The 13,914-nt window shown below is 39.5% G+C and overlaps 1 protein-coding gene across 2 annotated transcripts in view; it reads right to left on the reverse strand.

Annotated features, from left to right (window-relative positions):
- Window positions 1-13,914, reverse strand: part of PARD3B (par-3 family cell polarity regulator beta) — an 853,033-nt gene that overhangs the window by 390,239 nt on the left and 448,880 nt on the right. For both annotated transcript variants that reach the window (XM_081143277.1, XM_081143276.1), the window contains exons 7-10: window positions 8,543-8,668; window positions 6,021-6,379; window positions 3,535-3,674; window positions 2,360-2,488 (exon numbers count right to left, since the gene is read on the reverse strand). In XM_081143277.1, the coding sequence (XP_080999403.1) occupies window positions 2,360-2,488; window positions 3,535-3,674; window positions 6,021-6,379; window positions 8,543-8,668 (754 nt within the window). The remainder of the gene's footprint in view (window positions 1-2,359; window positions 2,489-3,534; window positions 3,675-6,020; window positions 6,380-8,542; window positions 8,669-13,914) is intronic.

A 13,914-nucleotide genomic window follows, 5' to 3' on the forward strand; every position in this document is an offset into this window, starting at 1 on the left:
TCAAGGTAGGAATTCTAGAGGACACATGGAGAAGGGTATACAGACTATAAGATGGGGAACCAGGGGCATCTGGTGAGGGTTTGAGTTTCCCGTTGGAGCTCTGACATTAGTTTCTTTTGCATGCATAGGGGCCAATTGGAATGTTTCTCTTCTTACGTAGGGTTTTACTCCTTCCAGGAGCCTATTTCAACAGAATACACAGTTAAAACTTCTTCCTTGTTCTCCTACCCCTGAAATAAGTACTACCTAATCCCACTGAGGTTTTCTAAGAGTATTTATCTCCAGTAACCAAAGAAGTGGACAAGAAGTGAATGGGCTTCCTGCCATATACACATGCTGCTTCAGTTTGACGTTTGTAGCAAAAGACTAAGGCGTTTGTAGATGACTAAAGGAAAAATCCATCTGAATTTTAGAGAGAAAAAATCTGGGCTCCAAGTTTCTGCAACATTTCTCTTTAGGAAAAGTAAGGAGCTTCAGGGAGGAGAGTAGATAGAAATTCAAGATTCTGCGTTCCAAAATGCTTGGATATAGGAGAGTCAAGTAGAGGAAAGGGGGTGGGAGTGCAGTCTTTACGGTTTATACCACTAATTCTTCTTCCTTTCTCTCTTTTACTGAAAATCTTCCCAAAGCATACACCAGAGCAAAAGGAAAAATGTATAAGATGATGAAAAAGAGAAGGAAAAATGGAAAGGAAACTCAAATGCCACAAAAACATGGAGGATGGGGGTCCTTTGGTGGGAAATAATGAGCATTAGTATATGAGAGGTGGTTCAGCAAGGCTGTACATTCAAGCATGAATGTAAACACATGTAACAGAATATTAGGCTAGAGTAGATATCTTAAAGGTTATCTAGTCTTATCACCTTATCAATGTGAGAATTTTTTCTTAGAGTATCTTAGAGAAATGGTGAGGCAGGCTGTGCTTCAGTATTCTAAATAGCCCATTTCCTTCCTGGACAGTTCCAATAGTTAGAAAGTTCTTGGAACATTATCACTCCCAACTATTTGTTTTGGCACAGACTCAATAAGGGCAGAAAATATGTATTATTTTTGCATCCCCAGAACCTTCGATTTAGTGCACAGCAGATACTCAATAATTTGTTAGATTAATACACAAGTAAATTAATGGATATAAACTATCTGAAGAAATGGATTAAGACTACTTTCTAATCTGTACATTAACTCTTTACATATCTGAAAATAATTATCATGTGGCCTAAACTTTCTTTCTCAAGCTAACTATCCTCAATTTTCTCAACTGACCCTCTTTGTTCTGACAATCTAACTCTTGGAAACTATTATATTACCCATATGTGCCTTTGTCATGTCTTATATAGATTCAAAGGAAATAAAATAAAAACCAAGGGGTAATAAAAATCCTCTTATCACATATATTCCTCTTTGTTCTTAACCATAAAAATCCTTTGAAGATTCTATAGCCTTCTCAAATAGTTCAATAATAAAATAAATAGTATGTGTTCATTGTAAAAAAATGAGACAATAAAATTCTCTCATAATCCAAACTATTTAGGTACATCTTCTTTCAATTCTTTTTAAAAAAGATTTTTAAAAGTAATTTGATCACACTACATATATAATTTTATACCCTGCTCTTTTACTTAACAATATACTATGAACATTTTCTCATGTTATTAACAATTACAGAAACTAAAGTACATATATTTCATTAGACAGCTATCCAGTTATTTATCCAACCAATACCTTAAGGTTGCACAGCGCCCAGTATATCACCACAGTAAATAATAGAACTTAGGGGAAAAAAATGAATGTACATGCATTTTCCCCATATATTTGCTGATCACTTTAGGACAGATTACTAAAGTTGTAGTTACTAGGTCACAGGGTATACATTTTTAATAAGATTTTTCAAATACTCTCCCTCTAGATACCTTTCCCAGCCCTCAAGACTAGGTTAAATTCCTTTGTTACATGTTACTATAGCACTGAGCAGTCTTCTTCTGTCATCTTCATCACCATTTTGAATCCTTGGTTATATTTTTATTTCCTTTTAGACTGCAAATTAAGACTGCAGTAAGGCAAAGCCATGAACATTTTTGCTGATTGCATAGGGCCCACCACATAGTACATACTCAATGTATATTTTATTCAGTTGGATATTGTTAAATTGCTTCCTTAAAAGGGACTTTGAATTTGTATACCAGAAACACTGTTTTCATATATCCAGCTCATTGTATTAACATCCTAAAACTGAGATACCCAAAAGGAGTAAAATGCTCTTGATGTGACGCAGTTGGTACACAATGAGGCCTGTGATGCAGAACTCTTCTTTCAGCTATTAGGAAAGTACTGAGTGTATTAAGCTCTATCTGAACATTACCAACTCTCGGGGCAAAAAAGCTCCTTCTTGGCGGGCGATGACCAGAGATGCAGTCTCTCCCTGCTTGGTGCTCCTCAGCATGGCCACGAGCTCTTCCTGAGTGCGTCCAGTGACATCTCTGCCATTTACCTAATGAATACAATCATATGAACAACCACGATTACAACACTTGCCATCTTCTTCTACCCTAATTGGTTTTTGAAAGTAAGCAGCAAATGGGCTCCCCATGGTCAATGAAGATCTGAAATAAATAGTAAAGACATGGACCCAAACCAGCCATCTTGGAAATAACAGTAACATACCACCATCATTAATTTTGGCGCTGGACAGTCTCAGGCAGTCAGCAATTAATATGAGCAATTTCTCCTAAGACTTCACATTCTTATGAGGGGACAGAAGGAAGGCTTTTCAAATGCTTAATGGGCACCATTTTCTGCCTCATACAAGAACCAGAAATGAACTATTCCCACCGGGCAAACTGCTCTGGGAACAGGAGTCTTTTGTTACCATTCTACAGCATGCTCCATGTTTAGAAAAATACAGTCATCAGGTCATCTTAGATTATTGGGAATTCTCATTTGCAGCTACGTTAAGTCATTCGGTACATCTCCTTTCATGATGAGATGCCATGAGAAAGTTAAACGGAACCAGACAGTTTCAATGGAGATGATTTCTTGAAAGGTGAGTTGACAATATATATTTAGCCAAGAAGATGATGCTATCAAACAAAAGTAAATGAGAGGAGGGGAAAAAAGCCTCTTGCACTGGGTAATTCCAAATACTTCTCTACAGGCATAGATCAACCTGAGACAGGCGGACCCATTCTTGAGAGAAGTTTAAAGAAATTGTTACCAGGGCTTGGGTGTAACTTTGAAATTCTTACCCCTAATTAAAGGAACTCTTAGATTTGATCCAAATTCCCCAAGGACCCTAAGAGGTGAAAGTAAGAAAAGACAGAAAAAATTTTCAGTGTTACTTGTCCCTGTATCACTGACCTTATTGGGGGCTTATGAAGTTAGGCTGCTTATTAACTAGTTTTATAATTAAAGTCTTTATCTTGTATTTAATAATTTTTAACATATTATATTCAAAATATAAATATTAATATATGTTTATATACTTATTTATATAAAACCAAGAAATATTTTATTCAAGATATTAATTCCAATTCTTACCTCCAAAATTCTGTCCCCTGATTGCAGGCGGCCGTCTTTTATTGCTGCTCCCTTTGGTAAAATGTTTTTGACAAAAATGGGACCAGGGCCATGTATGGAAGAGTCTCTGGTAACCACAGTGAAACCAAGTCCTTCAGGGCCTAGTGTATAAGACCAGGAAGATTCATGATCACCGTAAGCAGGAATAATATTATATTCAATCTTACAGTAAAATCTACCTAATTTGGACCCATGTAGAATGAGTGAAATAGTTACATTCCGATAAATACTTTAAATATGTTTCATTTGTCTGGTTTCAAATAGAGATTGTTCCCGACAGGTTATGATGCTATCAAAGTGAATTTAGGGCCAAATGCAGACGTGTGACACTTTTGTTTTAAGGTCCTAGAAGAAATGCCACATGTTATCCATACACCTGGGAGGCTGATTTCTCAGTAAACCATAAGAAGCAAAAGACCATGTGACATGAGTTTTGTCAGCGCTCAATCAGCTGGCTACCTGTGGCTCGCCCCTGCTGTGTCTCTCCCTTGTGTGCCGCATCCCACTGTCCTTCACTCACTCTTGTTGCTCCTGTCCTGGTCCCATGCATCTCCAAGCTCTCTCCGTAAGGACATGTTTTTTTCACTCTGTCTAAAGGTATGCTTAGATTTCTCTCTAAAGGATCCTATTCCAGTCTTGCTGCTTCTTCAGTCTTCCATCACCAGTGACCCACCTGTGTGCATACCCAGTAATCCTTCCTGTTCTTGATGTTTTCCCCTTCCCTAGTTTGGGCACGTCTCACCAATCATTTTCTTGACATTAGCCACCCCCTTGGTCCCCAGATCTTCATTTTCTGATTATTTTCCTCCCTCTCTGATCACATCATATCTGTCATTATCTCTCTTACCCACTGTTCTCCCACAGCAACATAGATGTGCCCCAAGGATCTGTCCTGGAACAATTTTTCCTCTAGACTCTCGGCCTTGTCCAGCTCCTGGCTCAGATCTCCCTATAAATGACACCTAAACATCGTTGTTTGGCCCTAATGTCTCTGGTGTCAGCTTCCTAGAAATCACCATGCACATACTTTCAGCAGCTTTTCAGACTTTACTAGGAACCTGTTCCCTGATCCAGATCCTGACCTTTTCAAATATACTCATCTATATAAAATTCTACTTTCTAGCAACAGCATCTCCCTCCTGCAAGTTACTCTGGCTGAAACCCTCAGCAATAACTGCAATCCCTCCCTCTCGTCCCTCCTACATCCAGGCGGCTACAAAGGCACACATATCATATCTAGACACATGCAGTGCGCCCTTACTGATCCTCTGCTGCTTGGTGTCTTCCTCAGTATATCTTTTTGCTGTCAGGTTAATTTTCCCAAAGTACAGCTCTGATGTCATATTCTTTATTTTCCTATCCAAGGCTTCCTGATAGATTTTTAAGGTCATAGTCTGCTTTTGATTCATCTATCTTCAAAGCACTCAACCCTATATCTATACATAATTGGATAATTTGTAAAAAACACACACAAATTATGCATTTATATAAAAAGCCCAATTGCTATGCACACTGGAATATCTGTACCTCCTACTCAATGCATTTCCTTCCCAGTACAGAATTATTATCGAACATTTTGACCAGAGGATCTTTCAGAATTATCTTTATTAAAAGTATATGTTATTTGCTTTTAATATATGTTAATAAGTATTCTAAAACTACCTTATAATCATTAAAATATCTACTAATTTAGACAAGAATCTATGAGATCTTAGTGTCTTTTGAACTGAGTCTTGAAAATCACATAGGATTGCAGAAGGTTGAAGTGGGGGAAGGAAGTCACGAAATAAACAAAGGCACAGAAATGCATGAATGCTTATGTTTATGATAATGTTGCATAAATATGTATGCACACACGTGATCTAGTCTCATTGATCTGCATTCGAAATGGATAGGAAGATTGAAAAAGACGAAGAAGAAAAGGTTATACATGCCTTTGAAATTAAGTATGTTTTAAAAAATTGTTTGCAATGTTGAATTAGTGAAATGACTAATTATCGCATGTTTGTTTTCTGATGAGTACATTTTTTTCTGGTCCAAAACTATCGCAGAGAGCCAGAAACAATACGCTTTTTGAGCTTGGCTTAAGGATGTTTCAAAAATCACTCATCTTGCTCAAAACAGGGACAACTGAATTTTAGTGTCTATTTCGTATTAGGTTGTGATACAGTATTGTTCTGTTTCTATCAAATTTGCAATGATTCTTTCCATTCCCCAACATGTCTTCATTATTTTCTTATTTCAAATAATCCACACTCTCCAGGAGAAGAGATTAAGAAGAAAGTACTACAATTTCAAGAAATCTGTTACCTAAGTATACACTTAAATCTATTCTTTGATACAATTAAATGAAGGGAAAATTAGCAAAATTAGCCTTAATGCATTTGTCTTAACCAATTTTACATGTTACAATAATAGAATGCTATTAAGCATAATTTAATAATTACCTTTCTTAAGGTCAATCTTGATTTTCTTTGCATTCTTCTTGCTGCCAAAGCCCATGAGAGGGGAGAGTGAGGGAGAGGGTGGCTTTCTACCTATTCTTGGGACTCGGGGGCTCTTGCTTTGCTGCGGGGAAGCCGACGCGTCTTCGTCGGGACCGCTCGCTCCTGTGAGGTTCGCTGTCTTTATTCCCGACCTTCCGTGGACAGGAGGCGGTGGCTTTGCTCTCGAGACGCCATCGTTGTTACCAAAAATGTTCAGAGGTCCAATGACTGATTTTTCGTACTGTTCTCGGTTTTGAGGGGGAAGCACGTGGAGCAGCACGCAGGGGGCTTTCATGGCCTGACGGAAGACGTCCTGGGCCCTGGGGAGGGGTGGGAGCCGGTCAGACGCCGCGTGCCAGCTGCCACCTTCTAAGCGCGGCGTCGCGGCGGCGGGAGCAGCTCGGTGGCCTAAGCATGGGAGCTCCTGGCCCCACGACCACCAGCTGGGCGTTGCAGTAGTCCCTCAACCTTAACCACCGCGCGAGATGAGCAAAATCAGCTCTCATTTTGCAAAATCAGAAAAGTGAGGCCCAGAGAGATTAAGTAACTTGTCCAACAAACCACAGCTTTTAAGTTTTTCTAAACCTATCCAGAAGCAAAGATTGCTGAAGTAAGTAGAAAAGCAAGCTTTAATTTTAGATGGAAAAAAAACCCTATTTTGTATAATTCAGATTATCAGTTAATTTCCGTTGAGGACTTTATTCTAAAGTACGGGTTTTCTGTTACCTGAATTGTGTTCCCCAACTTCAGTCCTCACACAGAGGTTTCCTTACAGGGACAGCCGGGAGGAGCGTGGGCTGTGCCGAGTGGCGTGGTGGGCTGTCAATCCCGTACGCACCTTCTGTAACTCTGGTTGCTCCATTAAAGGCTACCTGCAGTTTTGACTTTTACGTCTTAGCACTTTGTGTTTTCCCTCAAATTTCCTACTTTTTTTTTTTTTTAAATTTTATTTTTGTTTAAAATATTACAGATGTCCCTTTTCCTCCCCTCCTTCTTTGCGCCTGATGGCGAGGTAAAATAACTCCCTCTCCCAGCTTTTCTTGCCAATGAGGCACAGTGAAGGGGGAGAGAAAAGCTGGATTATCTGGGAAGCAGAAACTTTTTGTTTTTTCTTCCAGTTTCTCTTTCCTCTTTCTTGAAACTCAGAAGTGATGGATGGAGCTCCAGCAGCCACCCTGTGACCGTGAGTCAGCTTAAAGGTGGCGGCCACACAGTAAGGGGGAAAGAGGTGCCTACCATGCCGACGATGGTGGGCCCACCACAGCAACGCCGGACAGCCACCTCCATACCTTCTGTCCTTAGAAAAATTAGATTTTAATTTTTTTTGAGCTACTTTAATTTTAGGTCTGTTGTGAGCAGCCATGCCAAATAGTAATGAACCCTAATTCCCACTGCCACCTGCGGCCCTCACCTTACTCAAGCGCTGAGTTGCCTGCGTGGTTAGAAGAGGAGGGAGAAGACTGCATTTGACAGCCCAGCTCCCCTGGTCCGTTCCTTAGCCAGGAGTCAGTTTCTGCTCTCTGCTAACTCCATAATGAATTTATTTTTATGAGCCCCAATTTCTGCCTCTATAAAATAGATATGATAATGTCTGCCTTATATGCCAATCAAGTCCTTGTAAAAAGCACAGTGGTATAGAAAAATAATATCATTATCAACAATGACTATAACTTTATCTATTATTCATTATTTTCAGAAATAGACTATTAGGCTTCAGTTTCTTCCAACCTTAAGCAGCCAGTGTCTGCTGCCCCCCAAGCCCACAACCACTGACCTCACACACTGTACTGACAACTAATGGCCACTGAGAAGAGATATATATATATATATATGAGTTGTTTTGATCAGGAACAAGAGGATGGTGATTTACTAAGAAGTCTTCATCACATTCATTTTCCTGCTCCAGAATCCCACTGCAGTGCCAACATACATTTTAAAAACATATGCAGGCTGCTACATCTTCTAATTCTTAGGTCAACAAACCTATTCCCATAACATTTTCATGCGCAGAGAAATGATTTCTTGAGGGAGAGTATTTTAATTTTTCCCCTTTGTTTCTGTTTTTCAGTGAGTCCTTACAGACATCTCTCACAGATATTTAGTTGAAGGAAGACTGCTGACACCAAGTAAGTTAATTAATAAGCTGAACTAACAGTTTGTGAAAAGAGTCATTAAATACCAGTATTGGTGACCCGTATCCCAAGAAAAACAAACCCATCTATCGCTGCCCTAGAAAGACAACCAGGCAGGAAGGCTTGCTCTGTTCTGCAGTTTATCATCCTTTCCTGGGGCTGCGAGGGACATATGCAGGCCACCTTTGAGTATGCAAAAACATAAGATGCAATTAAAAATGGGTGTTCTGGGGTCAATCAAAGGGAACTGACAGAAATTCTATCTAGAATTTTGATCATAATGAGCTCAGTAATGATTATGAACATTCTAGGGATTGATACAGTAAATAAAATAATGAAGAGAATGCTTACTGAACAAAGGTTTTGTCTGCGAGGTCCACATGGTTGATTTTAACAATACATTCATTTTCATGGAATAGTCCTTCCCGCTTGGACCTGCTGTTTTCTTCGATGCCGCGGATGAAGAGTCCTAGAATCCTAAATGCAAAATTTAGGTTGAAATAGAATGACTGGATAATAATACGCTAATTATTCCTCCACTTGCAACTATTCAGAAATAAGTATTGTTTCTATTTATGAAAAAAATGACGCTTTATATTCAGGCAACTGCTGGTTATTTAAATCCTTAGTTAAAAGAAAGACAAAAACCACAACTCACTCAAAGAGAAAATCCCCCTTCAAGACAAATATACATAGACACCTACCCAGGGTCTAAGAATCCACAATCCCATTTCTAATGCTTGTAGCACATTTAGAAAAGGCCTGTGTAGCTCAGTGCAGGTGGGGACACAAAGGACTGGTGGCCTGTGAGAGGGCATCACAGCTGACTGCAACAGGCAGACTTAGTGCCAAGGGTGCAACTTGATGGTTAGTAATAGGAGAGGGTTATTCAATGTGATTTTTACTACCTGTTCCAATAATTTGCATTTTAAGAAGTAAACATTTAAGCACAGATCTTATTGCTCAGTTTAGAAGGAAGATTGGTCCCATTTGTTAGTGTCACCGAATCAAGTATGTGCTGAGTGTTTTCTATGAGTTCAGGATGGAGGGGCATGAGACAAGGCTGCAGGACCAGGACAGTTGGTCAGTACAGGCTTAGAGCAAAGCAGAAATTAAAGTTCTGGAGGCAGTAATAAGCCTAGATCCTTCCTAGAAGGATATGGGGAGAAAGTGGGATGTAAACTGGATCAGAGAACGAGTAGGATTTGGACAGGAGGAGAGAGAGACTCTACAAGGAGGCAGGATGGACCCTGTGTGTCTGTGTGAGCTAGGCTAGTGTGAGGAGCAGCGGGGGGGGGGGGCTAAGGCTGTATGGGGAGGTCAGTGCCACACAGAGGGGCCTTGAACACCTGCTGATGGGCTTAATCTGATGAGGCTGGAGTGGTATGCCCACCACCCTCTGCTCTGAGCAAGGCAGTGACCTGATGAAGGCAGGGCTTTCGGAGGAGTGTCTGAAAGTGCAAGCAGGAAGGGTCAGGATTCAGAGAGGACGCCTGGGGGGGCTCCTGGTGCTTTGTGGTTGTGGCTTAAAGCCTAGAGGGGAGGGGATTGGAAAAAAAAGGAAAGGGGAAAGAAACCTACAGCAATAGACATAAGGAATTAATTTTTATATGTATATATATGTGTGTGCGTGTGTGTAAATCTGTTACATATCACAAGTATCCAAAGAGAAAACTGGAAGACATTAAACTTGTGTCTATTTCAGCTATTTCTCACTTGAGGATTTCCCTCTCCTTGCGGCGAGGCTGGGTCCTAGCTGCGCCCCAGAGAAAGACAGAAAGATCTTCTGCAAGAGGACTTGCCGGATGTGGAGAAGCCGCCAGCTCATGCTTTTCTCCCTCATCCTCTGCACGGGGACTTGTGTGCTGTCACATGGACCTTCTGCATGACATTCAAACCTGAGTAAAATATGAGCGCCCTTTACAGGAAAAGGGCCGCCGCTAATAAAAGCGGAGCAGAAAAGCCATCTTCCCGTCTGGAGAGCCACAAAGTGGAGCTTCTGCCTCTGGGCTTCATGAGCTCACGTCACCTCAAGATGGCAAAAGGAGAGGCACACGCAGGCGGTGCTCAGATCCCTCCCTGGGCGATGGGAAGTGAAAGCCGCGTGGGTTCGCCCGAGAGGGCAGCAAACAGCCAGGCCGCCCACTGCGGGGAAGGCGCAGGCCCCGGGCCCGGAGCTTGGCGAGGCGCTGCGCCCCGTCTCCCAGCTCTAGCGGTTAGTAAGTTCATCTCATTCTGTGTGGGAGAGAAAAGGGGCCAGAGCTGCTATTTGATAAAGGATCCGAGATTCAAATGAATATTTCTAAGATACTAACCCTACCTTGATCTAACATAATATTAAAAATTGAACTATTTGGCAGGCAAAAAATATAAAAGAAAAGAAATAGAATGAAGTAGTGTACCCTTCCTAAATTCAACAACTCTCTAATAAGTTCACATTTTGGATTTTTGTCATGGTGGACTCACAATAACATGATCCATTAGGAGACTCACATGTGGTTATAAACTGGTTTATGTAAGCGATATTTTTTTAACAAGCATTCAAGTCTTCCTTTAATTTAATTCAGTACATCATCAGTCATGTAATGTTACTCCGTAGGATTTAATTTCACATTTTGGGAGATGAATTAATTCTTTCAGGCCACTGGGTTGCAATTTAGCTGGCATATTACAGCTGGAGTTTGCTATGTGAACCTCACTGATCTAAATAACCCAACTTTCCATGAAAAATTTATTGACAGTATAAGCCTGACTCTAAAAGTCATGTGTCAGAAGTAATTTTGGTAAAATGTAAAACTGGCTGATTTTATTAGTTTGGTCCCTGGCAAACCACTCCTGCCTTCTCTGTTCCGTGGAAGGAATGGATTCCCTCCAGTTGATTTCATCCAGACCAGTATGAGAAGGCTCAGAAAAGAATCTCTCATGATCCACTTTGCCCCAAACTGGTGGGCTGCAGTAAGTAGCTGTCTCGTTTGAGACTAAGACTCTCAGGATATAAAGATGAATGCTGTCGAGGAGCTATAAGCTGAGATAAACCAGTTAGTTTGCATGAATGAGCAGTGATAAAGGAGGCAGAAATCTACCGTCCCGCAGAATCAGAGGGGTAACATTGCTTCTTGGTCTTCTGAGGATCATTTAGGCACTAACCCCCTCTCCCTTGAGCCGTACAGTCTTCCCACAGTATCACATGACTTCAACCACTCTCCTAGCTTAGCATTTTTATCTAAACGTCTGCTCTTCTCACACTGTGTCACTCTTTACCTCTTCCTCCCTTCTTCTCTCTCTTATTTAGCTGTCCTTACTCTGAAACTGAGCTGTACTAATTTTGCTGATTGAAAAATAATTAGATTCAATGGTTGAATTGTAAAACAAAACCACGTTGATTTTTGAAAAATGAAATTAAGTTTTTTACCTGTTGGAACTCAGTTTTTTGTATGTTCGTTTTATTTCTGCTGTGCAAGCCAATAGCCCTCCATACAAACGGCATTTAGCACCCTGTGATAGCTAATGAACCCATTGAGGCTTTATCTAATACAATAGCCACTATATTGCACTCAGGGTGTTCTAACTTAGATTGGGTTTCTAATTCAACAACAGGTGTGGTGGTATTTTTCTAAAACAAACAAAAAAAAATTGGAGGCAAAGCCAATTACAGTAGTCTTAGTAAACAGTTAAATGTAAATTCTAATTTAAAATAATGACACAAACCAATAAATGGAAGGAAATTAAGAACTAAGTATACCACTCTGACCTTAACTCACCCCCACCCCTCCTCACAGTGAAACCATATGGCTTTATGAAGTCAGACACTTGTCTGACACGCTCTATACGCAGTTGCATCTAGACACATGGGTTGAGTTAAGTGTGCTGTTTCAGCCTGTACTCATTACGTCTTAACTTTTATTGGCTCATGTCTCCACTTCCATATTATTTTTTATGTTTTTAAATTAAATTTCCTTTCTATAATACTAGTGGGTAGCAAAAAAATTACACAACTATTTCAGCAAGTTACTGAATAGTTGACTATGAACTTATAAAAGTTCATTGTTGAACTAAGCTTTTCTCTTTTAGCCAAAATAATAATAATACTGATAATTTACACATTCATATGGTGTGTGTTTTACAAGGAGCTTTCACATTTTTAATGTCATTTAATCCTCACAACCTTGATGTGAAGCAGGTATTCACAAGAGGCAAATTTGGGGGACTTACTAAAAGCAATAAAAAAAGAGAACAGTGAGATTCAAATCCAATTGTTCTGACTCCAAGTCCAACACTCTTTCTACTATTCCACAAGGCTTATGCTAGAAATCGGAAGCAGGAGGGAGAAGGAAGGAAGCCCATAAATTCTAGTTTCTTTTCCTCATTTGAAGTGAGAGAAGGTGGTTTCTGATCTATAGGGTCAACTTGTATTGAAAATGAAGTATGGTGATTGTCACATTGTATATTTCTTCATGTTTTGGAAATTGGGATGATCTTGTGTTCTATTCCAGCTTCATTAAGCTAAAGGGCCTGGTAATATAATCGTTCTGGTATTTCACAAAGCTCTATCACTATACTTCTGCCAAAAGCCATTAGAATTTCTCAGACAACTGGGTAAATACTCCCTGTCTATCAAAAACAACCTCAGCTTGTCCTGTGCCATCACCCGTAACATTTATAAACACTCTTATTAACACATACAGGAAATGAGACAATGAGAGCTACTAGTTTTTCAGTTCATTTCTTTTTCGGGAACATTCATTCCTGCAACAGCTTGGCATCAGATGTTATTTGCAGAAAAAAGGTGATGACTTTGCAATTACAGGTAGCAGATGGCTACCTGCTGAAAATGATGCCAACCAAAATATCATGACTAAATCTGCTCTTCCCGCTATATGGCAGGCTGAATTGAATAAATATTCAGAACCAGTAAATTAATACTATATAACCTTTGGGAAATTTTCTTTTTAGATAGTGCTGTGGAGTGAGAGCAAGTCAGGAGATCTGGATTTTGTGTGACCTTGAGCAAAACTGACTTCTGGTCTTTGGCCTCCTAAACTAAAATAAGCTGTTCTGCCTTTTCAATGATACATTTATGTAAGAAAACAAATTTAGCAAACTACTTAAAATCATGTCATATGAGATGCTGATTTTCTTTTAAGTTTTTCATAGTCCTTGTCAATATAAATCTAGTGCTAAAGGCAGTCATCTTGTTGAAAAGTGACATAATATCTAATATTAGTTTTGTATGGTTGCTATAGCAGTATTAATATTAGGTCCCAGGTACACATTTAATTTCCATCAGTATCCAGTTAGCTAGCCATTAATTTCAAGAAATGCTGACACAATCTAAATTACCCTTGGCCAGTGTAAAGTTAGCAATATAAAAATTTAAAAGGATGTGGTAAATTATTTTTAATTGATCATATTTTATGTTTTAAAAAGTAAATGGCATGATGGCATTTTGTTACTAGAGCTAACATCATCAAAACATGTAAAGCTTCAGATACAGTTACTTATAATGTTACACTATTTATTATTCTAAAGGCTATTTCCTGAGGAATGGCAGGGACTATCAGTTGGAACTACTTTATTCACTTGTTGAAGCGTATCTTAGAACATTAAAAAATTCAGTTGGGCAAGATTCATCTAAAATATGGTAAATTCTAAGAATTCTGTTTCCTAAGTGTTACTGATAAGAATACTTTAAGAAAGTGCTTCATAATTAATTGTGAATGCAG

Source organism: Miniopterus schreibersii (assembly GCF_964146895.1).
Source record: "Miniopterus schreibersii genome assembly, chromosome: 7".
Classification (NCBI taxonomy): Eukaryota; Metazoa; Chordata; class Mammalia; order Chiroptera; family Miniopteridae; genus Miniopterus; species Miniopterus schreibersii.